Below are 27,186 nucleotides of genomic sequence, written 5' to 3'. Positions count from 1 at the left end.
AGCTAAAAATCGACACAAGCCAACTTGGGAAAGGCAGAAAAAGAAAAACATCCCGTAAGACCCTGCCTTAGCAGATAACACCCGAGCGCAACGCTGCCCCGAACAAAAGACACCGCAGCCCGGACCATCCCCGGTCCTGGGCTCCGGCGGTGCCGGGGATGCGGCTTGACCGCTGGTCGCCCCCGGGCACCCCCGTTCCTTCCAGCCCCACCCGCCCGGGCGCTCCGGGACCCCGGCACAGGCCGGTTCCCCTATGGCGGCAGCAGCGGGAAGAGCCGGGGGGCGGCCGGACCTTTGGGGGGGCTCAGCGCCGCTCCCCCCAGCCCAGCGCGGTGCTTGCGAGGGGCGCGGGCGGCTCCGCGCTGCCTAGCAGCAACTTCTACTTTTTCCCGGTTTAGTCCAAAAAAGCAGCATCCCCCCACCCCAAGGCTGAAAACCCTCCGTCCCCAGGGCCACCCACCTTCGAAGTCAGAGATGATGCCCTCCAGGTGGGCGTTAACGGCCGGGTCGGCCATATCGGGGTGCGGGGCGCTGCCCCCCGGCTCTGCGGGGCGCGGACAGGCGGGTACGCGCAGCCGCCGCCGCCTGCGGCCGAATGAATGGCGGAGGGCGAGCGGCTGCGGCCGCCCCCCGCCCCGGCGGGCACCCTGCCATGCCGCCCGGCCCGGCCCAGCCCGGCCCAGCCCAGCCCAGCCCGGCCCCCTCGCCGCGCACTGGCTGCTCCAAACGCCCGTCACACCGCCCCCCCGCTCCGCGGAGCCAGCCCCTCCGGGGAAGCGGCGGGCGAGGACCCCGGGGGGCGGACGGGGCACCCGCGGAACCGGGCACTGCCCCCCACCCGGGAGAAAACAGCTTCGATGTGGTCCCGCATCCCCAGCAGAAAGCAGGGGCTGGAACCCGCACCCGACGCCCACAGTCCTCCATGTGCCGCGGGTAAGAGGTACCAATCTTGGGCAGCAACCCAAGGATGCCCCACCAAAGGGGCGGCAGCAACCGAAACGGGGGGGGGGGGGGGGGGGGGGGCGCGGTTACACCACTGATGTTCTCCAGCACTGATCACGCATTCACTTTTCAATATGCCCTTGTTTGGAAAGGAGGAACTCAGCCTCCCTCCTCTCTTTTTATAATTTCTCAAAACCAAACCAGAGCACTAATGGCAGTGCTAACTCATCACTACCAAATCCAAGCCCTTTCCACAACCATCACCGCAGCAGCAGAAGAGGCTGCAAAACCTGCCCCAAAGCTGAGCATGGGGCCAGGCTGCGCACCAGCCCGAGCCAACGAGGCAAGTGCCAGCTCTGGGCACCAGCACCAGCCCCTTCCACAGCCCTGCTGCCTTCTTTCCACCTCTCACACCCTCTCGGTTTGTGCAGCTCTTTGCTCGTTATTTTCCCTTCCCATGTTGATTCAAATCCTGCCCTCTTGACCCTCTTTTCATCCTCCCCGCCCTGTGTTTTAGTAGCAACATTTAAAAGTGATGATACCCACTGAAATGTGTCCAGGCACATCAACAGGAAAAGGCGAATTAATGGGCTGGGTTTTTAGTCCACTTTGGTTGAACCATAAAGAAAAATTATGCTAAACAGTAGTACTGTTACCATCTGTTACTGCAGAAAGTACATGCTTCATCACTTATGTCACACTTTTAATTTTACACTTCCAAAGTCTGCAAACACCACAGACTCCCCAAGAGTGTACATGAACCAGAAAATGAAACCAACAGCACCAATTTCCCAGTCAAGAAACTTCAGCTTAAAAAAAAGTCAAATATAAATCACTGCTGAGCTAGGTTTTCCATACTGTTAATAGCTTGAGGTTTTAATCCAAGGAAAGACATTACTTTAAAATGTGAGAACTGCTTAAATAGTCTTGAGAATGCACCTTTAAAGTAGAGGTATGGTTTTTTCAGATAGATACAGTGGTTTTCCTCCCCTTTCACAGAGAGCAGCGCTCAGCTCTCTCATTTCTTGCACTCCTCACACTGTCAGAAACCAACGTACCGCAGCAGTGCAGAGGAAGAGGCTTTGCATCGCTGCGCAGTCATGATGTGGAAATGTAAATGCCTCCCCATGCAAGACACTGTCTATAAAGCCACCGGTGCCTGAACACCCCTCCCTGATCCCGATACCTCAAAGGAGAACAGGAATGATCATGGACCCGCTCAGCACAGGGGCGTCATGTCCCTGCTGTCCCTACACGCTCTGCAGGGAGCGGTGACAACTGCCACATTGCCTGGGAGCACATGCTGGCTAATTCACACCTGTGGCATTGATTTTTTCAAAAGAAAGTGGCTTTCTTTTTCTCCTTGAGAGCTCATACGCGGGTCACATTCACAATTCATTTCAAGAAGGTAAAAATGTAGCTGTCAATAATTAATCTTAGTTACTGAGCAAGGAAAAAAAAGCTGCTTTGTTAAAAACTGTCATGACTTCCTTGCTGGAGGAGCAGAACCTAGATAAGCCTTATAACCCTTAAGCATCATAGCTCCCTGGTACACTCTCATCACAAGGTTGTAAAATGGGTTTAAAGGAGAAAAAAAATGAACTAAGCAAGACAAACGAAAAATGAATATTGTACAAAAGATTTTCAAAAAGTAATAGGGTCAATCTGAGGAAGGACTGAGCACTTTTGTTGATGTTCAGCGTCTCCCACCTTTGCAAGCCCCATAAGACCCAGTGTCAGATCCACTGCCTGGAGGTTGGTGGCTCATTCTGACCAAGGTCACACAGAGATTGGTCTGGCACTGTGATGGGGACTCTGATTTTGAGGTCAACCAGAGGCGAGAAGAAATAAACCGCTAGAAAAACTACTGTGTGATGGATTCTGAGTAGTGAGCATCACAATGACACCTACCAGTCTCGTGAAGATGATGAAGCAGCTCGAAGTTCTTCAGCAGATGAGTCTGAGGCAGTTTGGTTTAGTCTCAGCTCCCTGGGTCACTCTGCATTGCTAAGCTAAGCTGATATTATCATCCTGGATCTAATAAAGGTTTAGCAAATCAACAGGCCTAGAGGAGAGCCCCAAGAAGTGTGAAATAAAATATCTGGACTGTAAGTAGTTCATTTTCATTAAAACCAGCTGGTTAATATTGCACCCATGTGCACCTAAGGCACCAAGAAGGGGAGAGGAAGATGAAAAATTACAGCAACTAAAGAATAACAAGAAGAGCTCTAATAGTAAATATTTAAAGCAAAAGGTATGTAAACAACTCACCCCTCAGCACATAACCCAAGTGCCTGCTAGTAGAGGAGGAGCAAGCTTTCCTCCAGGGAGATATAAGCTCATCCTTCCCTCTCCTGGAGACTTTCTTGAATCTTAATCTGATTTAGCCATAGTCAGAGGCATGCCTTTAGGAGTGCATAAGACCAAAAAACAAAAGTCATTTGCTTATCCAGTTTGCACATAACTAAACACCAGTTCATCTGTCTTTCTGCCTTCATCCCCAACTGAAAAAGCTTGTGTTTAGCTAAACGCTTGTTGTAGGAAGTCAGGCGACCCTGGGAAGCTGTGCACCCCATCCCAGAGGGATGGAGAACCCACCACCTCCCCTGGAATTTGTTTCTGGGGCTCCCGTCAGTGCAGGCGTGTGCCGCACTGCTCATCCAAACGCAGTTTCGGCACAGGCTCCGCTTTGCCCTTGTCTGGTAGATCAAGGAGATTAAGGACCCTGAGCCTGCTCCTGATGAAAGATCTCCCACACTGATCACATCACCTACCTCGCCTTTGATAAACTAATCAGGTTCTGCTCCTTCTGTCCTTCATGCTAGGTGTTTCCTTCAGCCCTTTTAGCCACTTTTTCTGGTTTTCTTAGTCCTTTCTCCCAACTTTCTGCAAGTGTTTGTTCTTGGATAGTTTTGTTGCTGTTGTTTTTAATAGAGAGAACTCAAAGAGAGCAGATCACATCTCTTCTGTTGCTTGCTGCTCTGCTTGCTTACACAACCAGGGGTCTCACTGACTCTTTTATTTTATCAGAGGACTCCTGGTCAGCTGAGACCTTCAGGACATCGCACACAGCAGATGCTGTCCAAGACACAACCCCTGCTCTGCAAAACCACTGGCTGCAAGAGGGTTTTAAGCAAGTTACTTTCCTTGCTGTATTACATTACAATGGAAATATTTCTTGTTTCTTTTCTAACCCAGGTCAGCGAGGGCACTGACTGCCCAGCCCTTTTTTCCTTCATCATCACTCTGCTCTTCAGATGAGCAACAAACTTCCTGCAAAGCTGTTTTCTTGGCCTAGAAGTGAGTTCCTGTCTGTAAATTCTGCTGATCACTCTGTGGTAGATACCAAGCTAAAACTGGCTCGATGTCATGATAACTGGCAAATAGCAGAAACCTTGTCTCGTGTCCCCTGGGCTCTCCTGCCCCCCAGGCAGTGATGGACCTCAAGGGATTCTCCAGATCACAGCTCAGCCTCCTCCAGAAGCAGCCAGTGGTCACTGCCTCTGCCTTGACATCAGTGAGGGGGGAACATGATGCAGAGCAGACACAAATCGCTTCAAGAAGGAAGGAAAAAAAGAGAGAGAAAAAAACCCAAGGACATGGTTGGTATCAGCATTAGACGATCCCTTATCAAGATAGGTTATGGCAGAAAAGGGACTTTCCTATCTGCGTGCATTTTAAACAGCACTGTACAGTTTCCTTGCAGACTGCTAAGAATGCAGTTTTTCGGGCAGATTTTCTTCCTCCTACAAGTCAGGGTTCCTCTGAACCTGCGGAGCTCTTATCGTTCTCATGATCTGCTGCAGTCATGAGCGTCAGGCTGGGTTGGACTAGGTGACATGAGTCATTGTGGCTGCCCCAGTCTTAAACTATCTACTACGCAAAAGCAGGTAATTAATCTACAGCATCTTCCCTTTCCTCCTCCTACTTTAATTAGAAAACAGAACTCTTTATTGATTCTGGCCTCTTCTGTAAAACGCTTTGAGACTCACTGACTAAAGTACTACACAGGAACAGCTAAATATTATTATAACCATCTAATGAGAGTCCAAATATCTTCTCTTGCTGCTGATCATGAATGAAATATCTTTGCCAGCCTTTCTGGGTAGGTTCAGTGCATGGATGGAGGCTCTTACAGCATGCAACACCAACCCCCAGCATTCAGCATCCCATGGCATCACTTCAAGCCAAAGTACTGGGCACACCTTCCACTTGGCTATTGTCAGATGGGCAACACCAATGTAGGGTAACAGGGTAGAAACAAAGGTATAGCAACCCAAACAATGCAGATTTTTGAAGATAAATGAATGGTGAGTCACCTCTAAGCCAAGAAAAAAGGCTGTTGCAATTACTTTGCTCCCTGCATCTTCTGAGTCCTTGTGCTTCCAAATCTACCAGGAAGAGGCATAATGATCTCTGTGTTACAGGTGGGGAAACTGAGGCACATAACAGCCATCACTCAGAAATGGGGAGCTGACATGCAATCAGACCGCAGTGGTGAGCTGTGCCGAATCCAGCCGAATCCTTGGGAAGTGCCAGTGCTACTGGCAGGGGACGGGGGGAAATCCGGAAGGAAAACCAGAGACGCAGTTCCCATCACCTCCGCCTATGCTTTCACGTAGGTGACGGCATGAATCCAGCCCTGCTGATTACGCAGGATTTGTCATAAAAAGAAAGGCTCTTTCCCAAGGTTTCAGTCTCTTCCTGCTTCCAAAGAAGTAGGAAACAGAGCAAGGATGGGCGCACTTCAGTGCTAGTCACACTCCCCTTCCTTTGCAACAAAACCAAGATCATGGGAAAAGTTAAAAAATAATCAGAATCAGTTTGCTGATTTCAGATTGCTGGATAATTAACTGATTTTCTAGATAAAGGAAGCGCAAGCCAGATACCACACAGAATGGGTCAGATGACTTTGAAGACTGGATAACAGAAATAGGATGAAATCTGGAAGAATGACAGAAGGTCAGTACCTAAAGGGCTTTTAATAAAGTCTTTGCTCATGAGAAGCGCAGCAGCAGGAAGGACCTCACCATACCGGTGGGTCCCAACGTGACCACAAGTCACCAATGAGATGTAGTTAAAGTGAACGCACTCCTGAAATATAATAGATGAGATACTTCCAGCAACAAAGCAGAAATTACTAGTGCTCTGTCTCGAGTCATCCTGGCTACGCAGCATCAGTAAAAGTGGGTGGAAATGAAGGTGGAGAGGGGATGGGACTGCTAGAAGCATCGCATACAGATGCATCGCAGGGGAGAGCAAAGATCACTTGTTGCCAAGGGAACAAAAACACCCCAATCCAAACCTAAACACAGTTGCAGTATAAACAGGTCAATAAGAGCTGAAAATAAGAAGAAGATTTTAACAGCTAGTGATAGGAGACAGAAAGGGGCTGCTGTGAAATCAAGGGGGCACACTGAGAGCCTGGAAAGGGAAACACAGCCCGCATCCCGGTTCATGCACATCAACCCAACCAAGGGCACATCCAGCCACCCCGATGCTCTTGGGGGGGATCAGGGGGGTCCCCAGCACATCGGCAGAGCAGGCTGGCAGCCCCTGTGCCTGGGAAGGGAAACACAAGCCCCTGGTGTTGATTAAACAGCAGGGGACACTTGCAGGGGAAGGAAATGGAAAGACGATCAGGAACTGCATCTGCCTGAGCCTCACGCAGTGAAAACAAACTCGGTCTCATGCCCTCTTCTCATTTAGTTTCAGGTCAGGCTTTCCTAAGAAACTGGGAGGTGCAGTTTAAGATCCAAGCAGAAAACTGACTTAATTACTTTAATTATTTAAAACAATATATTAATTATTGCATTTTAATATTAAGACCAAACAGGCACGAAAACCAGCATTGCATGAAGGCACAATTGTTTTAATTGAAACAAGAGGCTTCAGAAACCTTTCTCACCCTCTGATGGGTTTAGCACACACGGCACAGCATGTTTCCATTGCAAAGCTTTCCCATGCAGCCAACGGTGCATCCGACTCCAGAAAAAACTGCAGCGCCTGGACCTCGAGGTAGGGAAGACCCCCCCCCATTTCCATCACATACATGTTGCAGGGCAAAAAAGGGGAGGTGAGGGTCAGCCAGAACACGGAACTCCTTGGAAAGAGGCCATTTCCATAACTGCAAACTTCCCAGCAGCCACTAATTAGGGAGAATTTGCAGAAATAAATAAACTGGCAGGGCTACACGCATGCACTCCGCTTCCAGATGTGGATGTCTCGTGTTCACGTGGTGTCCGAGGAAGGGCTGGAAACTCCGTCCCCGCACAGCAAGGGGAGTGGGCAGGCATGGAGCGGGCTGTCCACACCGAGCCCACTGCCCTGGGGGCAAATCCCACTCCATCCTCACCTCCCACCTGCCTCAGGCACCATCCTTCATCCCTCCAGAGCTCACCATCCCATTCCCATCACACTGCACCACCAGGCCCCCATGGGACCCCCTGTCCCGCTGCAGAGCTGGGTACGAGCTGGGAAAGCGGCTCTTAGAGCCGCTGCCTCTGCTGCTCTGAGCCGCCTGCTCACAACCTTTTCAACCCAGAACTTTCCAGTCATAATATACCAAGCTTGTGGCAGGAAAATTACTTTTCTTATACTCCTTCCCTGCTTCTCAGAGAGCTGTTTCCAGCAGCTCACACTCCCTGCACCAGCCCCTGGTTGTTTCCCCCTGCTCCTCTGAGAGATTTCAAGCAAGCAACAAAATCTGCAACAGCACAAAGACCCTAAAACTCCCTATAAATGCTCAGGAAGCACCGTGAACTGCAGGTCAGGCCTCAGGAGCAGCTGTACCTCCCCATCTCCCTGCTCACCACCAAAGGTTTTATTATTATTATTTCTTTTTGACATAAACCAGTTTGATAAGAACAATTCCCAGACAGAGCCGCAGCCCCACACCCACTGAGCTTCCTCCGGGCAGCCCAGGAGCTCAATGCACAGCGGGAGGAGGACACGAGGGCAGGAGGAAAGGAAGCAGAGGAAGAATGAATACGGTTTTCCTTTCAAAGGCTTTGGCAAATGCCAGCAAAACTGCCAGCGGGGATGCTGAGGTGTGGCCGTCAGCATCCGCACAGCAGCGAGCATTGCCAGCAGCTTTCCCTTTGTTCCAGCTCCATCACACAAGGGTGGGAAGGGTACACAAGTGGACAGGCATGGCTGCCAAAATCCATGGGCTGTGCACTCCTGTCGCCATGTGGATGGAAATTTGGGTGTCCCCAGCATTGCCCTGTAATGCTCTGGCAAGGGGAACTGTGCCCTCAGCTCCACTGCTGCCTGGGAGAGCTCAGCAGGTCCAACACAGACATGTACATAAAATTAGATAAGATCAGCGCTGTAACAAACTCCTGGTCTCAGGGAGCGCAATTTGGAAGGAGATGGGCCAGCCTAGACCTGAGGAGGGACCAGTTGCCTCCAAAGAGGGTTTGTCTCAGGTTTCACATCTCATTAAATCATCCTCTCAAGAAGTTTACTACAACTCTTTCAGATTTATACAAACAAGATAATCCCAGTATAATCAGGGTGGCCAAGCTGTGCTGGGCAGCACGAAAGCAGCAACCCCACGCTGCATGTTCAAGGGATCTACCCCAAATCCAGGAGGCAGCACGGGCACTGGGACTCCTGATGGGAAAGTGGGGCAGGACCAGGTCACCCATCAGCTCCCAGCACACCAGCCTTTGCTCCACACCCCACATGTCAGATACCCAGCACTGCTAAACACAGACTCAGCCTCTCCTGCAGATGCAGAAGCTGCACAGTTGATTTTAAAATAGTGATTTAAAAAAAAACCCTGATTCAACACGCAGACTTTTACAGGAGTTTCCTTCAATTCCCTCTCACGTGTTCGGCCACCTCCACCTGCCCCGGCTCTCACCCGTGCACAGCCCCGTGCCCGTGGGCTCCCTGCTGCAGGGCACTGGTTTCTGCTGAGGTTAAATCATTACTGCAGGAGGAACCTGCCACTGTCACCACCACCCTCAGGCTCACCCTGTCTGCTAGAAAAGACTGTCAACACTGAGCCTCATCCAGGGCAGTTCAGCACTGGGTTTACCCCCCATCCATGCCTGCCCGTAGCTGGCACACACGGCTGGGGGACACTGGGGATTTGAGCCTCCAGAAACAAAAGAGTACTAAAAAAAAAAAAAAGGCTGCAAGCAGGCAAACATCAGGGGCCATCCAACATTTGCCCTAAATGGGAAAGGGGCCCATGAGCGTGTTTGGGGCTAGAGCACCAGCCACGGAGAGAGACGGCACCGAGCCAGGCGGGAGAGGAGGAGATTTCCAGCAGCAGTACGAGGGGGAGAGAAACTCCTCGCTGGCAATCCCCCAACAAGCAGGATAGTAAAACCCTGGAGACGGGCTGAGTTTGGGGTCCTGGAACAGGGTGAAACTCAGACATTTCAGCAGCATCTGCATTGCCATTACCTGTGAGACACAGCCCTTCCCTGGGCTGTTGTACAAAGCATCTTGCTGCAGGCTGGCAGGCAATTAGCTCTGCCGCTTTAGTTTCTAATCAAGGACTGCAGGGTCCCAGTGTCCTGAAAGAGCAGAGCTGGGTCTCCTCCCTCGCAGTGACAGGCAGGGCTGGGTTATCTCCACCCACACGCAGCCCGTTCATGCCCATAACCCCTGCGGCCAAGCCCCCCATGAAAAGGGGAACAAGGCAAATTCTCTATTCCATGAGACGTGGCCGCTGTCATCTCACCAAGCTATGCTGCAACAAGAAGTTCACATGGTGGCTGCTTGCTGTTAGCTCTTCTGCCATCTCCAGACCCCAGGCAGGTTGTCTCTGCTTGCCGCCCCACCACACACGCTCTGCAGTGAGCTCAGCCTCATTGTCTTGACTCTTTGTTGATACTTGGTCTTCATGTGCAGTGCCAACGCCTGTAATAACCATGCCAGGTCAGGGAGTACTGGACCACATGTTCCACCAACAGAATTAAACTGCCTTTGTTTAGAAAAAGTTAAAACAAGGTAGAAACAAAATCTGAAATGTTTTTCCTTTTAAAGGAAAGCGCTGTGTGCATTAAGCATCAGCTTCTCTTGTTCAGCAGGGACTGGCAGTGTCTCTAAGCTCAAGGGATACTGTTATTCCCAAGCAAGTCATCATGGGGCAGACCAACACAGCCATGTTTATGTTAACACAAGGAAAGAAATTGCCAGACCTGAGCTCTGTCTTTACATACCTTCCTTTTCCCCTCACCCTCCAGAAAAATCCCCCCCTGCACCACAGTACCCCAGCTTGGTTGGTTTAACAACCAGACAACATTCCTGAGAGTCAAATAAAACTCCCTGCTGCCCCAAACCATTGCCCAGGTCCCTGGGGATTGCCCCCCTGCAAAAACATGTGCCTTGAGATATCAGCAGCACCCTCCCAACAAGGACCCTCAGTCACTCTGCAGACACATGCTGCTGCCACCAGCTCTGGGCACAGGTCTGTGCATCCCCTGCCAGGGGCATCTCATCTCCAGCTCTGGCTGCATTTCTTGAGGTGGATTCCAAACAAATCTTCTCCACAATACTTGGTTGTAACTCAGGAGAGCGTTGCCTGCCAGCTGGAGGATGGACAGCCATTCCATACATTGCAGAGAAGTGCTAACGGTCCAGAGCATCTCCGGGTGCTCGCTCGGAGCCAAGGACAGTGGCCTGATGCAGCAGCAGGGCTGGGCTGTCCCCATTCTCCCCATCCCCTGCACAGCCTGGGCTGTGCAAGGTTTGTAAGCGTAATGGCAGAGGATGCGTGACTTGTGTGACTGGTGAGCCAGGCATCGTGGAAGCAGATAGAGGCCGATTTGCACATAAGCAGTCAATTACTTGGAGAAAGAAGTGCCCACTTGGTCGCTTGCCAGTCTGCAGACAGATTTAAGACACATAGGAATTGAACCTCCGGTCCGGTTACCACTGTGGCCAAACAGGCCACCTCCTTTACTGGCCTCTGGGAGAGCCCCTGGCAGCATAATAAAAGGAGTATTTAGTAAAGTTACAGACTTGCTCAAAAAAAAAAAAAAAAAAAAAAAAAAAAAGAAAAGAGAACACTTGAGGATGATGAGCCATTTTGCAGCCAAGCTTCATATAAATACATGTATAATGATGCTCATCATCAGAGCTGGAGATAAATAGGACTGCATGGCAACAGCAGAACTCTCTGTCTGCCTCAAGAAAGGCCCCTTCTCGCAATGCACATGTTTAATTTGTGATCTGCCTCTGCTGCCAGCCACATTCATACCGAAGTCTGCTCACCTCATTTATCTTCTGTATATCCACAGATTTAAGGGAGGCAGGGGCGCAGGCAGAACTGCCAGGCTTGCTCGCAAATTCTGCGCTGTTCTGTGCTGTCCTGCTCTTCGGTGTAACCTCCTGTCTTCATTAAACACCTTCATCGGCATTAATCCACAGATGGAGGGCAGCGCTGTTGTGCAGCTACAGCATCCTCCCATCAGATGTGGCTAAAAGCTTCAGTGTTTCGCAGCTTTGGTGAGGCCCATCTGAAACAAACTCTTGGACATGAAGAACCACTTCACCCTGTCCAGGGGACCCATCTGTGTCCTGCTGTCACTCAGGACAGAAAGGCCAAGGGACATCCTAGCACTGAAAGCCAATATCACCTCTTGCTCACCATGTCCCCTCTGCTCTGTGGACAAGGAACAGTCTCACCAAGTTGCTCATTAGATGTGATATGAACACACCACCAACAGCACTAGACCGTCCTCAGTTTGCTGAGGATAACAAGGTTTGGGACACTTGGACTTGCTTTTAGTCACGTTGGTGCAGAATAAAGCCTGCAGGCTCCTGTCTAGCAGATCAGTCTTGACTTGGCTGTCACTTCAATTTGCATCGCTCAGCAGCTTTGCTGATTACTTGAGAAAATGCAGGTTCACATAGCTCATCTCTGCAGCCATCACGGCTAAAGATTGATGAGCTCCTGGTTTCTGAGCTCAGTCAACCATGTGTTGACTACAGCCAGCCTCACAACTGCACAGGAACACAGACAACACACGATCATCCTGGCAGAGATGGAGACAACGTCAGCAGAAGTCAAACTCCTGTAAGTGCACTTGTGAAGACACTTCGAGTTCAAAGAAACAACCGTTCCTCTTCAGTTATTGCTGCCGCCCTACATCATTTACACATGTTGACCAGCTACAACCTGCCATGATTTTCATGGTCATTCTTATGTAATAAAAAGCATTTCATTACAACTCCAAGGCAAGAACTCTGCAGCACAATGAATATTCACACTGCCCTCCATAGTGGTGCGCTGGGATCCAGCACAGCACAAGCTCTCCAAAGTCCTCTCTACCCTCTTGCACAAAAGCGTGGGAGTTGAACAAGGATCAGTATTATCCACTAAACCACAGATGAGCTTGCAGGAACTGGCAGGCTGGATTGCTTCCAGTCACTAAAGAAGGCAAACAGTCCAGCCCAGCGCTCCCATGCCAGATGTGCTGAGCATCTGCAGGCTTGAGAACACAAAGACAATCCATCCTCATCCTGAGAACCAGGCGGTCTCCCTCTGCACAGCCCTACCGATTCACGTTAGTCAGAGGCAGAGCAGTACTATCAAACAATTCTCTTTATTTTCCCAAATTAGGCATTTAAAAAAATGATTGTGAACACAGTGCTTTCCTTCGACATCTAAAAAACTTCTAGCTAATAGAGAGAAGATCTGGCAAAATTCAAAGAGAGCTGACTAAGGAACAAAGCAAAATAAAACCCTCATAAGGAAACAGCCACAGCCTCTCCACACTGAGGCACAGCCAGGGGTTTGCCTGGCAAGGCCTGACCGGAGTTCACATTACACAGCAGCAGGATGGTTTGCAGGGGATGAACCAGGGATCTTCCAAGGAGAAACATCCCAACCCAGAGGCAGTTGAAGTCTCACACTGTCTAGGGCTTCCTGAAAATGTTCCCATCTCAAAGACAAGGACGTCTTTGCATCTCATTACCGCTCCCGGTCTTTTAGATGACAATAGAGAGACTGGATGTCTATCTTTACTCTATAGCAAGGGCTCCTCCAGCCCACAACAGTCACCCCAGGATTAATTTCCAGCCCCAGCAGTCAGACCTGTTTGGCATTTACAGGATGTACTCAGTCTGCATTTCCCTTAGCTGCTCTCCTGAGGGAGCTGTGCAGCTTTCCTGGAGCTGTGATGCTGGAAGGTCCCATAGAAGCGGCCACAGCATCACCCATCGAGCCTCCCAAAGCTCAGTTTTGAGGACAACAAAAATCCCCCAGCCTGGCGATGAAGGAACCTCACAATGCTGCGCTTTTGCTTCCTTTCCCCTCTAACCTTCACACCCAGAGCTGGAAGCTCTTTACAGCCAAGCCTGTTTGGAGTGAGCACTTTCTCAAGCTTGAGAGCCAAGAAAAGCCCCTGTGGATTACAGCCAGTTGCTGCATTTGGTGTCAAAAAAGCACAGCGTGTCAGAAATCACTAGAAGAGCAAGGAGCTGATATTTATGACCCAGATTTATGGCTACATTCTTTCTCCAGGGCCCCTGGAAATCCCAAAGCACCCTAGATTGAAGGCAACCCCATGAAACACAGCTCCTCAAAGCCCATATCCTGCTTCTCCGCTTTCCCACTCCACCCAGCCCCCAGAAGCTCCCAGAGGTGCAGCATCCTCCTTTGCCTGCCAGCATAGAGATAAACCTCAACTCCTACACCTTCCTAGAGAGAAAAGCCTGATTGAGGTGCTGTGGGTGTGCAGGTCTGGCTGGCAGCATCCCAAGCCCATGGACAGTTGCATGGACAGGGGATTAGGAAGGCACAAGGAGGTGGAGCTACACAAGCAAGTCCAGACTCCTGAAGAGGACCTTTTGTTGTGCAGGTACTTCAGGCTTGAGCCTCTTGTTGTGTCTCAATCAGCTCCTGACAACTTCAGCAGCAGCACGTGCTGGGCTGACCCAAAGCAGGATCCCAATAGCTTTGCTCTGCCCAAGGCAACTCCCATCCCTCCCCAACGTCACGGGGCTGCCAAAGCTTCTGGTGCAGCTCCGCATCTTGCAAGGGATTGTCAGCAATTTGCAGATTGCATGTCCTGGCCTCATCTATAAAACAGGGATGTTTATATAACCCAAGGAAAATGCCAAGCGCAGCAGGATTGCGAGGGAATACGCTTCCAGCTGCTGGAGTTGGTGGAGCTCTGACAGTCCACGTCAGTCAAGAATCTGCCCTTAACTCTTAATATCCAAAAGGCAGCTTCCTATTTAAATGGAAAACAGTGAAGTCCTTGCAATGTAAGATGTTCCTGTTCACCACAGATCCAGCTGATGAGCCAGGTATCAAATCCAAACGGCCACTTCCAGCATTTCCTGAGAGAAACCAGCTCCCTGCAGAGCAAATGCTGCATCTCCGCTGGAAAACACCAGGTTTGTTGTTTGTTTTTAAAGCACTCCTCCAAGACAGGAAGAATACTGGAAGTCAGCTTGGCTTTATTAAGTCCATGCAATATGAATGAGAGTGCTATGAAGGGGATATTTCTGATGGGTTATTTTGATGATGGATCTGACATATCTACATAAAAAAAATCTTATACTCACTTTTGAGTAACAGCCTCAGAATGGCTTTAAAGATATTGACATTAAGTCACTTTCCTGAAGACAAGAAAAAGACTTAAGCTATCCAAGAGACAACAGAGGCAAATCAGGAACCTCAGAACCAAAACCTAAAGTGACAGGAGGGACACATGTGACAGTCACTGGGAGCTGAGTATCTTGGGACAGGCAGAGGTGGGAACAGCAAGAGGTACATGGGCTTTGGATGGAGGTGATGCCTCCAAGCCTCATGCACTATCTTTGCCATCCTCACATTTGCCACATTATACACATCCCACAGACACAACCAACCTACATGGTCTAATATGATCCTTACTTACTGTTTAAACAGAGAAAGAAGTGAGAGAGACAGTTCAATTAACTCAAACAGTTTCCCCTGATGGCCAGCAGCAATTAGTGAACAGTCCTGCTTCTGTCTGTCCTTCCCAGCCTTGTCCTGCACACAGGGACCGTGCACCAGCTCCTGAAGGGAAGCAGGTATCGTACCTGGGAAAAGCAGCAACCTGAATTTCAACTCAAAACACAACGTGAACTTCTGTTAAAGTTCAGACAATTTCTGTCCCCTAAAGCTATCCTTGGTTTTACACCATCACGCCCTCTGGATTTTACGCCAGCAGCAGTAAAATTTGACAGCAAAAGTTTAAACGTCAGGTACGTTTGTACATCAGCAGCTCGCACTTTTTATTTCATGGGAAAATCTGTCAGCAGAATGTCCTGAGTGTAACCAAGGTGCCTTTGAAGAGCATGTCTGACAAAGAACCGGATTTCCCATGATTTATGTTGTGCAACGCTCGCTGCTGCCAGGGCACAGAGGGGCTCCCACCACGAGCAGGGCGCTGGTGGCCACCGAGACAATGTGCATTCTTGTACAAGGGAGAGTTTAATCAAACAAAAGGAATAAGTTGCTCAGTTTTGATGGCTACTTAAATGCTGTATAATGAACTCTTTCAATGTAGAAAAATGGGGCCCGCACTGTCTGCTTATTGTTTAGATTCACAGAGGGATCCGCATTGCTCTGCAGGTAACCAGCAATAAAATAAACCTCCCCTTGCTACACACAGGGTCTGGCAGATGAGCAAAGCCAGGGCGAGGAGGCAAGCCCAAGCTTTCCCAGAGCTGGAGTGGGTCCGGGTCTCTTCTCTACTGTCCTGCAAGAGGAAACACCGTTTGCAGAGAGAGGAGGGGGAGGAAGGCAGCGAGAAGAGGGGGAGGAAGGCATCCAGCCAAGAAAGGGAAAGCTCAGGCTGAGACCCCACCCCTGCTGCTGCAAAGCCCTCCTGATATCCCTCCTTTTGTCTCTCAAGTCCCTTTTCTCTAAAGTATTTCATTTTTCCTTCCCCCGGGTCTGCAGCACTCCCGTTCATGCAGTTGCCTCGCAGCCGTTCAGCCTCTACAACTAAACCACCTCTCACCACCAGCTGTTGCACATCCCCTTCCTCCCCACCCCGGTCCCCTGTGCTGCTGGCTGTCCCCTTCTTGCCTTCGTACAGGGCAAGATGCAGTTTCCTCTCCAGCTGCAGATGAAGGGCCCCTTCTGAGCAGCCTCGGGACAGCAAGTGGAGCAGCAACAGCAGTGAGTAGAGGACACCAGAGACAGATCTGAACCCATCTGGGGATCAGCCATATAATGAAAAGTCAGGTTTAGCCACCCAGCTTCAGCACAGCCCTGGGTACACACGTGTATCTGAGCCAAGCAAGGAGCAATTCCACAACACACCTCTTGCCAGATCATTCCAGAGCAAGGCTGGAAGCAGGATCCAAATCACGCACCCCGGCCAATGCTGAGGGCATTACTCAAAATCTGACAACATTCCCCCCACAGCACAACCAGTGAATAGCCTGAGTACAGAGCCCAGCACTACCAGTAACACCAGTCTGCTAGAAAATAAATGAACAAAATGGATAAAGCCCCTAAGCACAACCTGCACTTAAACAGGCCACTCTGGTGGGTGTCCCAGGGGGTGAAGAAGTACAAGAAGAGGAACCAGGAACAGCCTTCCTGGATGGAAACGCTGCCTACGGTTCTCAGCTCTCGCTGCCCGGGGAGGGAAGGGTTTCCTGGTTCGTGGCCAACACTGCTGTTCCTCTTATGGAGGATGTGCCTCCCCCAGGGTGTGTTTCAATTGAGAGCACGAGACACACAATTTCCATCGTTCACTTTCCCTCTCCACCCACTGGGAATTTTTCGTGTTTTCTGGAAAAAGAAACAAAACACAACCAGTCAACTGCTCACCAACATGGCAGTTTCCAACAGGGCCCCCTTCCCCGGGGAGCAGCTGTCAATACAGATGTCAACCAGCCCTTTCTAGGCAGCTGAACTTGGATTCAATCAATTCTCCACTTGAACCCTTGGAAATATGAGAGGGGAAAGAAATTGTAAATATTTGAGGTGCTGAAGACCTATTTCCTGGCCCAACAGTTCATCCACTCTCAAGTTTGCCTGCTTTGCATCTATCCCGATAAATCAGTGAACGGTTAAGCACAAGCTGTTCTGGTGAGCATTTCTGCACTGGTAGCTCCAGCTTTGTCACTCCAAGTCCCCTTGACATCACGAAGCCAAGAGATGCCACAGGGGAGAAAGACAGCAAGAAAGCAAAAGTGCTGAATGCTTCAGGGAGGGGACTTGGGAGGACAAATTGAGGGAAATGTCAGGTCTGTACCAGCAGCAGATCATCTTCTGGGGGAGAAGACAACGTTTAAAAACTTCAGCTGAAGGTCAGCAGCAGAAGACAGCAGGGGAGTATGAATGGGTTTGCATACTCTTCCATCTCCTTGGTGAAATGCAGAGAGTCCGATGGCTCTCGCTGATGAGCAGAGAAGAGACACATTTGGTGGTGCTTGAGCTGTGAACACAGCACCAGTGGGTCATTTTGCACCATTCAGCACCAGAGCCCCTCTGGAAGATGCTCTGTCTGCACTTGCCATGTCTGCAGTGACCAAGGGACAGACATGACATCCCAGGAATAAATCCCATAGTCTTGCTCTTTGGCCCTTACTCCCCAGCAGAGAAAGATCCAATGAGAATGATTCGTGTCTCCAGCCTGATGTTCAGCTACTCCCCAGCCCCACATCCCAGAGCAGCACCAGCCATCACCTCCACCCCGCAAGGAGCCTCATCCCAGCCCTGCACAGAGGTGCCGGCATCTCAAAGGGCTCAAATTCCCAGCTTTATCATGTCAAATCCCTCGCAGCTGTCTAGCAGAGGATCCTGAAGTGCCTATGAAAAGCGGAAAATATCTACCTCATTTTCTATATAGGAAGTTAGAGCACATGTGTTAAATGATTTACGCAAGGATACAGAGCGGTTTAGTGGAAGAACAGGAAAAGGACTCTGACAGCCCCGCTTCTAATTGCCACGAGATCATTCCCTCCTGGTGCAGCTTAAGTCCCAACTCACTAGTAAATAAAAGCTTTGCCAAAAAGTGAATCTGTTTAGGAGAGAGATATCCAGATGCTTTTAGCAATGTAGTGAAAAATATCAATTTATTTTGCTGAATAAAATCCCTCCATGTACGCATGCATCAGAATTTACTATCCTCTGCTGTAACCCTCAGCAGTTATTTGCCTTTTTACTGCTGAACACAACTGCAGTGAATGTCCTGCTCCTGCTTCTGAAGGTGACATTCAAGCCAGGGGGTTCAGGGAGCTCCCAGGGGACCCAGAGGTGCCGGGGATGAGCAGGCAGAGGTTTGGGGCACGGGGAGGACAAGGAGAACCGGGCAGCCCCCCCGCAGGCTCCACTCCAGCAGCCGGACACCGCCACCTAACGGCACCGGCGCGGGCAGCTCCAGCCCCCCGGAGCTGGGAACGGCAGGGAAAGCAGCAGCACCAGAGCGTCCCCTGGGCCTCCTGCCCGGGGTGGGTGCCAGCAGACAGACACGCACCCCCCGCCAGCCTTTGGCGTGCAGGAGCCAGGCGAGCAGCCCAGCATCGCCGCTTCCCAAGGCTGAGCATCCCTGCCCTGTCCTCGGGACAGGGGGGTCCCACGATCTGTCACATCCTGGGCCATGGGCACCCTGTTCCCAGCCCTGATGAACCCCTGGGGATGGGGATGAGTCACTGGGAGTGAAAGACTCATGAATCAAATAGACGTAAGTTTGAAGCCCCTAGGGATGATAATATCCTGCCCTTAGTCCCCTAGAAACCAGCTATCAAGATTGCTGGGATACAGCTGCTGATATTCTCACTTGAAATGCACAATGACCCCCTCTGAGGTCTTGCAAAGTCAGTTCAGGGACCTCAGTCATCTGGTCTCAGCAGGTACCAACTTCTTGGAGGCATTCAGGTAGTTAAAGCAGCCAACCAAGATGCTTCTTAAGCAGGGAACCCCCCTGTACATGTGCTAAGCAAGCAGCAGTAAGGAGTTTCTGGAGCATATAGGTTTGCAAAGGCCAGCTGAAGCAGTTAAAATAGCCTCTTCTCTCTCTTTTACAGGCAGTGTAGTCAAGGAAACAGGTCTCCGGACTGGCAAGTGGGAGATCAGACACAGATCACTTGTGCAGCTCCAGGCAATTCACTCCATAAGTCATCAAGACCTTTTCTCCAGGTACACTCAGTCATCACCCAAAAACTCTGACTGGAGCTGGGGTGCCTACAGCACTGTCACAGCAACATAGCAGTTCACATGAAACACTCCTGGGAAGAGGAAAGGACCACCATGGTTTGGGACAAGTCTCCCAACTATACCACCCCCAAGCCAGGGTCCCCACCAGGCCAGGCAGCAGGTATTTCTACCGTGAGAACGATCAATCACTGAAACAACCTCCCCAGGGCCACGGTAGAGTCCCCATTGGACACAGTGCTAGGTAAGATAATATCACCTAGGCTCCCCTTCCCGCAAAAGGCTGAATCAGGTGATCTTTTGAGGTCCCTTCCAACCCGGGCTGTTCTATGAAAAAAAGTACTTTCAGGTTTATTGTGTGATTATCGCTTGTAAAACTAATGTGTTTTATTCACCTGTAAAATCACATCCATTTTCCCCCCAAGCCACAAAACAGAGCTGTTTAAAATTCTCTAATAACACTCTTGGCATCAGTATCCCATCGTTTTGTTGAACATTCCACTGAAGGGCTATTTCACCTCATCCGCTGCTCAAACAGCAGCTCCATCCAGCACCACGGGCTCACGATATTCCTGCGCCAAGGACGCAGTACCCAGGTCCCAGCACAGGACAAACAAATAAAACAGCAGCACCCTGAAGTGCTAGAGGAGAAGCAGAAAGGTGTTGTATCCTACTCAGAGATGATCATAGGGAAACTAATTTTCAGTGTGGGTGCTCACAAGGTGCCCTTGTGAACAGAAGCCATTGCGAAGCAGCAGTAGGTATAGCCCAAGAAACTCAGTGTAAAAGGCACACTGTCCACAGACATTGCTTTTTCTCAGCTATAAGACAGCTCATAAAAATGGGACTCATGGCCCACCAGGACCTTCCCTACTGCTCATACAATGTCAGGGTCCAGCTGCAAAGCCCTGAGCTTGACTACAGCATTTGCAGCACGAAGCATCGCTGCTCTCTAGCAAAATATTCTGTCCATTAGTTACATCTGCAAGTACCACATGGAGAAGCCAACAGGACATAGATATTGTGCTTCATGAGATCATTAAGGCAACAGAAGACATGTGTTGACCCAGACATACTTCCCTAACTACGTACTTGCTCCTAACTCAGCATTATGGTATGCTGGACCTTGGAAGGGCCCTGACTTGCATGAGAAACGTCCTCCCTCACCCCGGCAGCATGGGAATCGCTCTGCCGGGAGGCTCCGAGTCGTCCAGCAAAGCATGAAGTGGGAGGGCAGGCAGCAAAGGGAGGTCCTGCCCCGGGGTTTGCCAACTTCAACAGACCCATGTTGAGAAGCATTACCTGTGCTGTCAGGTGAGAGGCAAGTTGTGCCCCACAACAGGGTTGTATTCCAGCAGATTTAAGAGCAGACCTCAGGAAATGGATAATTCTTCATACCTTGGCGTGTCTCAGACAACTGTGGGAATGCAGCCGCTGGCCAGGCAGGAGCTGGAAGCCGGGAGCAGCATGGAGCGTGCTGCAAACACAACTGTCTGCAGCCCCATAAAACCCAAACCCTTGCCTGGGAGACAGCCTGCATGGACTTAAAACTAAATGAGCTGAAACCTGCAGTCACAATAGGTTACTATGGAACATCCAGGATGAAGGTATATGCATAAACAAAAGACTCTGATGAAAAAAGCTGCAGGTGGTTTTTACAGGGCACAGCACACAAGCCCATGGCCTCAGGGACAGGGCATCATCACCACAGCAAACCGTGGGGTCAGCACCACACAGGGACACCAGCAGCAGGACACTGACAGCAGATAGGGGCTAAGGACAGACCAACAGCCACCAGAGGCAGGACACACAGGAAGGTGTCCCTGGGCACCAGGGCTGGATGAACACGGTGGGATCTAAGAGAAGGTGGAACCACTCAGGCTGTAAATGCCTGATCTGGTGTCTCACATATGTGATGTGCTGCAAGTCACATCAGAGGAAAAAGAAAAATGCTTGATAAAAGGTGTGTAGCTGTGAGAAAACCATGAAAAAAATACGTCAGACCTTTGTTTGTCATTTCCTAGGAATTAAAGGGACACCAAGAAACTCGAGACAGAAAAGACAGCTAGTGTGATCAGAAGCAACCCCAACCCTCTGCCCTGCTACAGGTATTTTAAAGATTAACCACTATTAACAAAATGAAGGAGCAGAACTTTCCCTCCCAACAACCCTTTGGCATTTGTATAAAGGGTCACTACCCCTGTTGGTCCTGCTCAGGTCCAGGCACTTGGTGCTTCCCAGGTGGCTCTGGGGACCACTGAAGATGCTCTCAACTCTTAATGTATTTAGTCTGAAAGCCACACACTGCAAACAGGGGCTGCCTCCTTGCTGCTCAGATCATTTAGGTGCATGTGATATATAAAACTATGTTAAACTCTGAATATGCACACACAAACCTATCTATAGTAGAAATATGTCTGAAAGATCAAGAATGACCAGCAATGGGTTAATAAACAATCCGTCCTTCCTGCTGGGGTTCAGCAGATTGCTTGCAAGCTCCTACAGCACTCCCAGCTGCTGGGCCCTGCCTAACACATGCCACTCATCACAGTCAGGTGTTACAATTACCTACTCAGCATTTGTTAACTCTTCGCATGAGTTTTCAAAGTGCAATTTTAAAGACAACATTAATAATTTACCTGGGAGACCAGACCTCCTTTCCCATCACAGCTGCACCCCCCACATCACCCCATCATCACAGTAACCAAACCCCCACTGCCTGCGGTGCTGTGGGCCATGGTTTTAATTTTGCAAAGAGGTAAGGGGCCCCAAACATTAACAATTACGGCTTTGTAGAATGATCTGCACTAATCAAAAGAGCCATCTGCTAGGGAAAGACAGGAGAGCCATCTCCAGGCTGCTGCCACCAAAGCAATCTGGCAAGGCAGAGAGAAGGGGCAGATGTGAACACAGCAGCCCCCAAGCACAGCTCCCCAAACCATCGCAGAAGGATGCTTGGAGATAAATTTATTTAGAGCTAAGGCTTCTCATGCAGTATTAGCCTGTGAAAATGTGTGAGAGATGGTATAGCCAGATTAAAAGGCACTGGAAGGTTATATGAGCTTGTTTCTTACACCAGCACCCACAGGACTAGTACGTTGTTACAGAGGCCAAGGAGGACCCTCTGCTCCAGAGCAGCCAGTGAACCAGTCACCAGCATCATCTCATACCTTCAATACCTCCCCCGGAGCACAAGGTGCTTGTCATCCTCATAGACAGTATGCTGCATTGGGGACTCCGCTCTGTGCAAGGAAGCCTGAGCTCTCCCTGGGCAGAGGAGATCCCATGGGACATTCCGAGCCCCAGCAGCTGTGGGAAACCGGCCCTCAGAGGAGAGGCCAGGCCCAGCTCCCACCCGCCCTGGGGTGTCCTCACCCCGGCCAGCAGCCCCACACTCCACTCAGGAGTCAGCTGTTCCCACCCACAGCAGACTATTAATTAAAAGCATGTTCTGGGCCAATAGAGTGACTGCACAGATCTGCTTTCAACTGAGTCTTTTGGCTGATCACTAAAGCCAAAGCCCCAGCTCTCCCAGTGTCCACATGGCAACAGCGGGGAGAGCCAAGGGCAGGCTGAGCTCTGCTCTCCTCTCCTCCACCGTCACAGCAGCGCCAGAGCCCACAGCCCTGTGGCACATCAGCTTGTAGAATCACAAAATAGTTTGGGTTGGAAGAGACCTTCAAAGCCCATCCAGTCCCACCCTTGCCATGAGCAGGGACACCTTGACCAGCTCAGGTCGCTCAGAGCCCCATCCAGCCTGGTCTCCAGCCTGCACTGACCTCTCCAAGCCACGGTCTGCAGAGAAAACCAGCCCTTCTGCCATCCACTCCCCCCACGCCACATTTCATGCCTGAGCCTCACATCTGAAACACTGCAGAAATGGTCAGCACAGCACTGCGGTCCCACACAGCACACAACCAACTTTTGTTTGGGAGAGGACAGAGGTGGGTGCATTCAGCATCCTATACCAAGCCCCTGAGCACAACCCCCTTAGGTTAAAGCACGTGTGATGCTTAGTTCCACCTGGCCCGGGCCGCTGAGCACACCCACATGCCCTGCCTGCTGCCTGCATCCCTGCCCACAGCTCAGCCACATCTGAACCACCCACAGAAGAGCCAGTTCCAGCAGAAGTCAGTGAGACACGTATGCACCCGGCCATCGGTGATTTGCAAACATCACTCGTGCTCCCAGAGACCAGCAAGAGCACTCGCACCTTTGCACAAAGACACTCACCCAGGGTCCTCCTGCCCACTTTGGGAGCAGGTGACAGCCAGCCTGGCCACAAGGGCTCTGTGCTCCTCATGGCTGAATGTGATGTGCAGCTAAAGGGCTGAGAGAAACCCACCTTTGATGCTCTTCTGGAACAAAGAGCCTCAGATTACATCACTGGGGAGTCCCCTTTCCCACCAGCAACCCTTTGCAGAGCCCCCACCATCTCTGTGCGGCGCAAAGGGACCCAGCACTGCACTGAGGATGTCACGGGAGATGTGAAAGGCCAAACCATGGTGGGATCAAACCCCCCAGCCTCCCGCTTCTCTCCCCTGCATCCCTGCCTAGTAGAGACAGAGGCTATCCAGCCCCACGCTGCTGCAACACCCACAGCGGTCGGAGTTACGAGCAGCTCTCAGGAATGCTTTGAAGTGGCTCAAACCGGAGGAGAAAGCACAAGCAAGACAGAGGGATGAGGGTGCCGTCCGCGCGCTCCAGAGACAGCGGGAAGCTGACAATGCAGGTAAGTCCTCATCCATGGGCACCAGGTGCTCTCAGCCCATCCCAGGACGGAGCCCTGTGGGTCTGGTACAGACCAGCCATAGGAGCAGCTTTCTCTGGCCACAGTTTCACTCCACCCTGGCTTGAGCGTTTCCTCTCATCCCTGTGGTTTCCCTCCCAGTGCCAATGCCCAGCAGCCGGCTGGGAACGCCCAGGAGCCGGGGCCTCATGCCTCCCCAGGCTGCCATGCCGGAGGAGGGCGAGCTGTGCGGTGCCACACGGGGTGGGAGGAGGGACACCCCCCTTGCGCTGCAGCACACCGGCTCTGCAATTTTAGCAAAGACACCCCCTCTCCCTCGCTTTCCCACTTTCACCCCGGCCATGCATGGAGTGAGCCCCTGGGTGACACCATGCTGCCTGCCCCCTCTCCCTGCAGCTGGAAGCAAACGGTTACGGTCGCGGCCATCCCTGAAGCAGCTCGCTGCAACATCGCTCCCCGACAGCTCGACGTACCCAGGAGCGGCTTTTGGAACCACTCGGACATGCACCATTAGCCAGCATTTGCAGGGAAGCTGGGGAATTAAATGAAGTTATTCATTCCTCTGTTCTCCCCCACCCATCCGAGTGCCCCCCACGCATGACCAGCGAGGTGAAGCCCACGCTGGGTCACCGGCCACCAGCTCCAGCATCGCGCAAGGAACAGCTGCGTGACACGCAGGCAGCTCCTGCCCTGCCAGCCAGGATGGGAGGGCAAAAAACAGGGGAAGATACTTTTGGCAAGTAGAGAAAGCTCAACCACAACACACACACAAACTCAGGAGCCAACCTTCAGAGCAGAAACGCGTCTCCATGCCAAGAGCTCGGCTATTTTCCTCCCTCTTCCCGGCTCGCAGCTCTGAGCTAACAGGCTCAGCATTCATCCCCCCACGCCGTGCGGCACATGGGAGCCGGGGGGAAGAGACAGACTCAAATGAAATCCAGACCTAGAAAGCAGTTTCTTTTTCCCCCTTGCTTCCCCCCCGTCACCCCCCGCCCCAGCTTCTGCTGGAACCACCTTCTGTCTAGAGGGCTCAGGAGGATGGAGGAAAGAAAAAAAGGCAGAAAGGAAGCATTGCAAAAAAAAAAAAAAAAAAAAAAAAAAAGGAATCAGCTGCAATCCACCCGGAATATGTGGTTGTTTCTTTTCTTAAAGTGCAGAAGCTGCTGGAAAGGTAAGAGGGCAGAAACAGAACACAACATATTAAAAGATCAATAGCCTACCTGAAATCCGGTCCCTCTCCATTACTACAGGATATATTTAGCATTCGCGTGTCACAGCCGTCCCTTTTTTCGGTGGCGTCCCCTTCTTTCCCCCACTCTCCCTCCCTCCTTGCCTTGCCTCCTCCTCCTCTTCCAAAAAAAGCTCTTTGTCTGGTCTAATTTCTTCAATCTGTTGCAATCATGAATGCATCCAAATTACCACATTTCCATGTGCTGATCATATGTTTGTGCTCCAAACTGAAGTAGCTTTGTCTCTTTGAAATGAAAAGGAAGAGTAAGATAGGAAGAGAAAGAAAGAAAAAAGAAAAAGGGGGTGCATGACCCAAAAAATCCCGTAACTCCCTGAAATACTCCACCAGGAGCAGGAAAACTGGAAATCCCGAGTCCTCTGGAAGACAGTCTTAAAGCTACAGCATGCGAGTGTCCGGGGAACGCTCCAGCCTCCACAGCTCCCTCTTAATATCCACCAGGAGATGCTTCAGGAACTTGGCTCCTTACAATAACAGAGCGAACAACTCATCCAGCTTCTCAAATCTCTCCCCTTTTCCCCAGTCTTATTTTTCCTGCTATTTCCTCTCTCCCCTCCTCCTTCCTTGGCTCCAGCATTTGAAAAGCACACGGATCCTTGCACGTTCCCCCACCCTGCCAGGTCTGAAGTTCCGATTCATGCATAAACTATTTGGCTGATGAAGGCTGACTTCATTCCCAGCGCAGCATCACGGGCTGCTGCTGCTGCTGCTACCAGGCAGGACCCCAGCGCCGCACGTGTTGACTCGCCCCGTGCATCCCGCCGGAGAGCTGCGCCGCCGGCCCTGGCACCGAGCCCCTCTGCAAAACGGCAACAAGGGCAGGATTTCTGCAGCCGACCCAAAAGTCTCTACGTGGGCAGAAGTCCCTGGTGTTCTCCTCAGTCCCACAGTGGAGATAAGGCAAAATTTGAGAGTGCTTTTCCTTCCGCGGGATGCCCAGGCAGGACACAGGGATGCAGAGGGAGCGGAGCGCAGCCTGTCGCCAGATCCTCCTCTCGCGGCTGGGATGGAGGGATGCACGGCTGCAGTGATGGGCTGATCCCTCGGAAACTTCCACTTGGCCGGCAGCCCGGGCAGGCAGCGGGGACGTCACGTTGGCACCTCTGAGACGATGCCCGCGCTGCCTGTGGGCACAGCGCTGCCCAAACCGCCCCACACAACCCTCCCGTGTCATCCGCTGCCAATTCCTATTGATAGCGCAGAGCCTGAGTCACCCAGCCAGATGTGAGGACACAGCTTCCATGCCCAGAGCCAGCAAACAAGCCATCCCCCCCGCAGCCCAGAGGCAGGGACAGCAGATGCCAGCAGGGATGTCACGGCTGCTGCCACAGGCCAGGTGTCCCGGCAGGACCCTCGTGTGCTCAGCATGGTACACGTGAAACTTTTTGCCACAAAAAGCTCACAGTTCACATGGAAAAAAATCACAAGTGTGATAGCTGTGACAGAGCCTCGCACTTCACCCCACAGCAAGGGCAGAAAGACAAATTGTTTCTTGGTTGGATAAATAAACCTCCAAAGAAAGGCTCCAGGCGCTGCTGGGACCTTTGGACAGCCTGGAGCTACCTTGAATTGTTTTTCAATATGAAAAATGCTATCAAATGCATGTGCTTCGTCACACAGCAGCTGATGGAGAGTCACTGTCACCAAACCAGAGGCAGGAACACGGCCAACACCAAGCAGCAGGCTCAGGCCAGCACCCCCATGGCACAGGAGATGGGGCACAGCTGGTGGGAGGAAGCTGCAGGAGGGTCCATCCATTGGGGAAATTCCTCTTTAATCCCCAGATGGTTATTCCCTGGGCAGGGGGATTTACATTCCTTCCCAAATTTTTGTTCTTTGCAGTTAAAGCTTTGTATGTTCCTGCTGCCAGTGCCTAAGGCGCTAGAGAGAGGACAATAAGCAATGTTTTCCCAGGCACAGACCAGAACCATGTTTCCTGCCCGAGATCTAGAAAGGTGCCAAACACAAAGCAAGAACCCAAGGGAGCTGCACAGCCCCATACAGCACAAAATCCAGTTTGCTGCCTCCACCGAGCGGCTTTTATTGCTGAACTCCTTATGCTGGAGAGGAAGGGAAAAGCTCAGGGGAAGTATTAAAAAGGAAGAAGGTGAATAGAAAGGAAAAAGGGAT

General features: G+C 51.1%; 1 protein-coding gene across 3 annotated transcripts in view; it reads right to left on the bottom strand.

Annotated features, from left to right (window-relative positions):
- Positions 1–25,941, bottom strand: part of SEPTIN9 (septin 9) — an 87,740-nt gene extending 61,799 nt beyond the window's left edge. The window contains exon 1 of one of the 3 annotated variants that reach the window (XM_082067350.1): positions 25,028–25,941. In XM_082067350.1, coding sequence (XP_081923476.1) covers positions 25,028–25,049 — 22 coding nt within the window. In that variant the 5' untranslated portion in view covers positions 25,050–25,941. Of the gene's footprint in view, positions 1–460; positions 663–24,593; positions 24,750–25,027 lie in introns of those variants that run through there. The other 2 variants (XM_082067348.1, XM_082067349.1) reach the window with 2 other exon arrangements.
- Between the last annotated feature and the right edge of the window lie 1,245 nt (positions 25,942–27,186).

This window comes from Streptopelia decaocto (assembly GCF_964273445.1).
Source record: "Streptopelia decaocto genome assembly, chromosome: 16".
NCBI classification, from domain to species: domain Eukaryota; kingdom Metazoa; phylum Chordata; class Aves; order Columbiformes; family Columbidae; genus Streptopelia; species Streptopelia decaocto.
The sequence above is the reverse complement of the archived record's forward strand: the minus strand, read 5'-3'. Positions and strand labels throughout refer to the sequence as shown.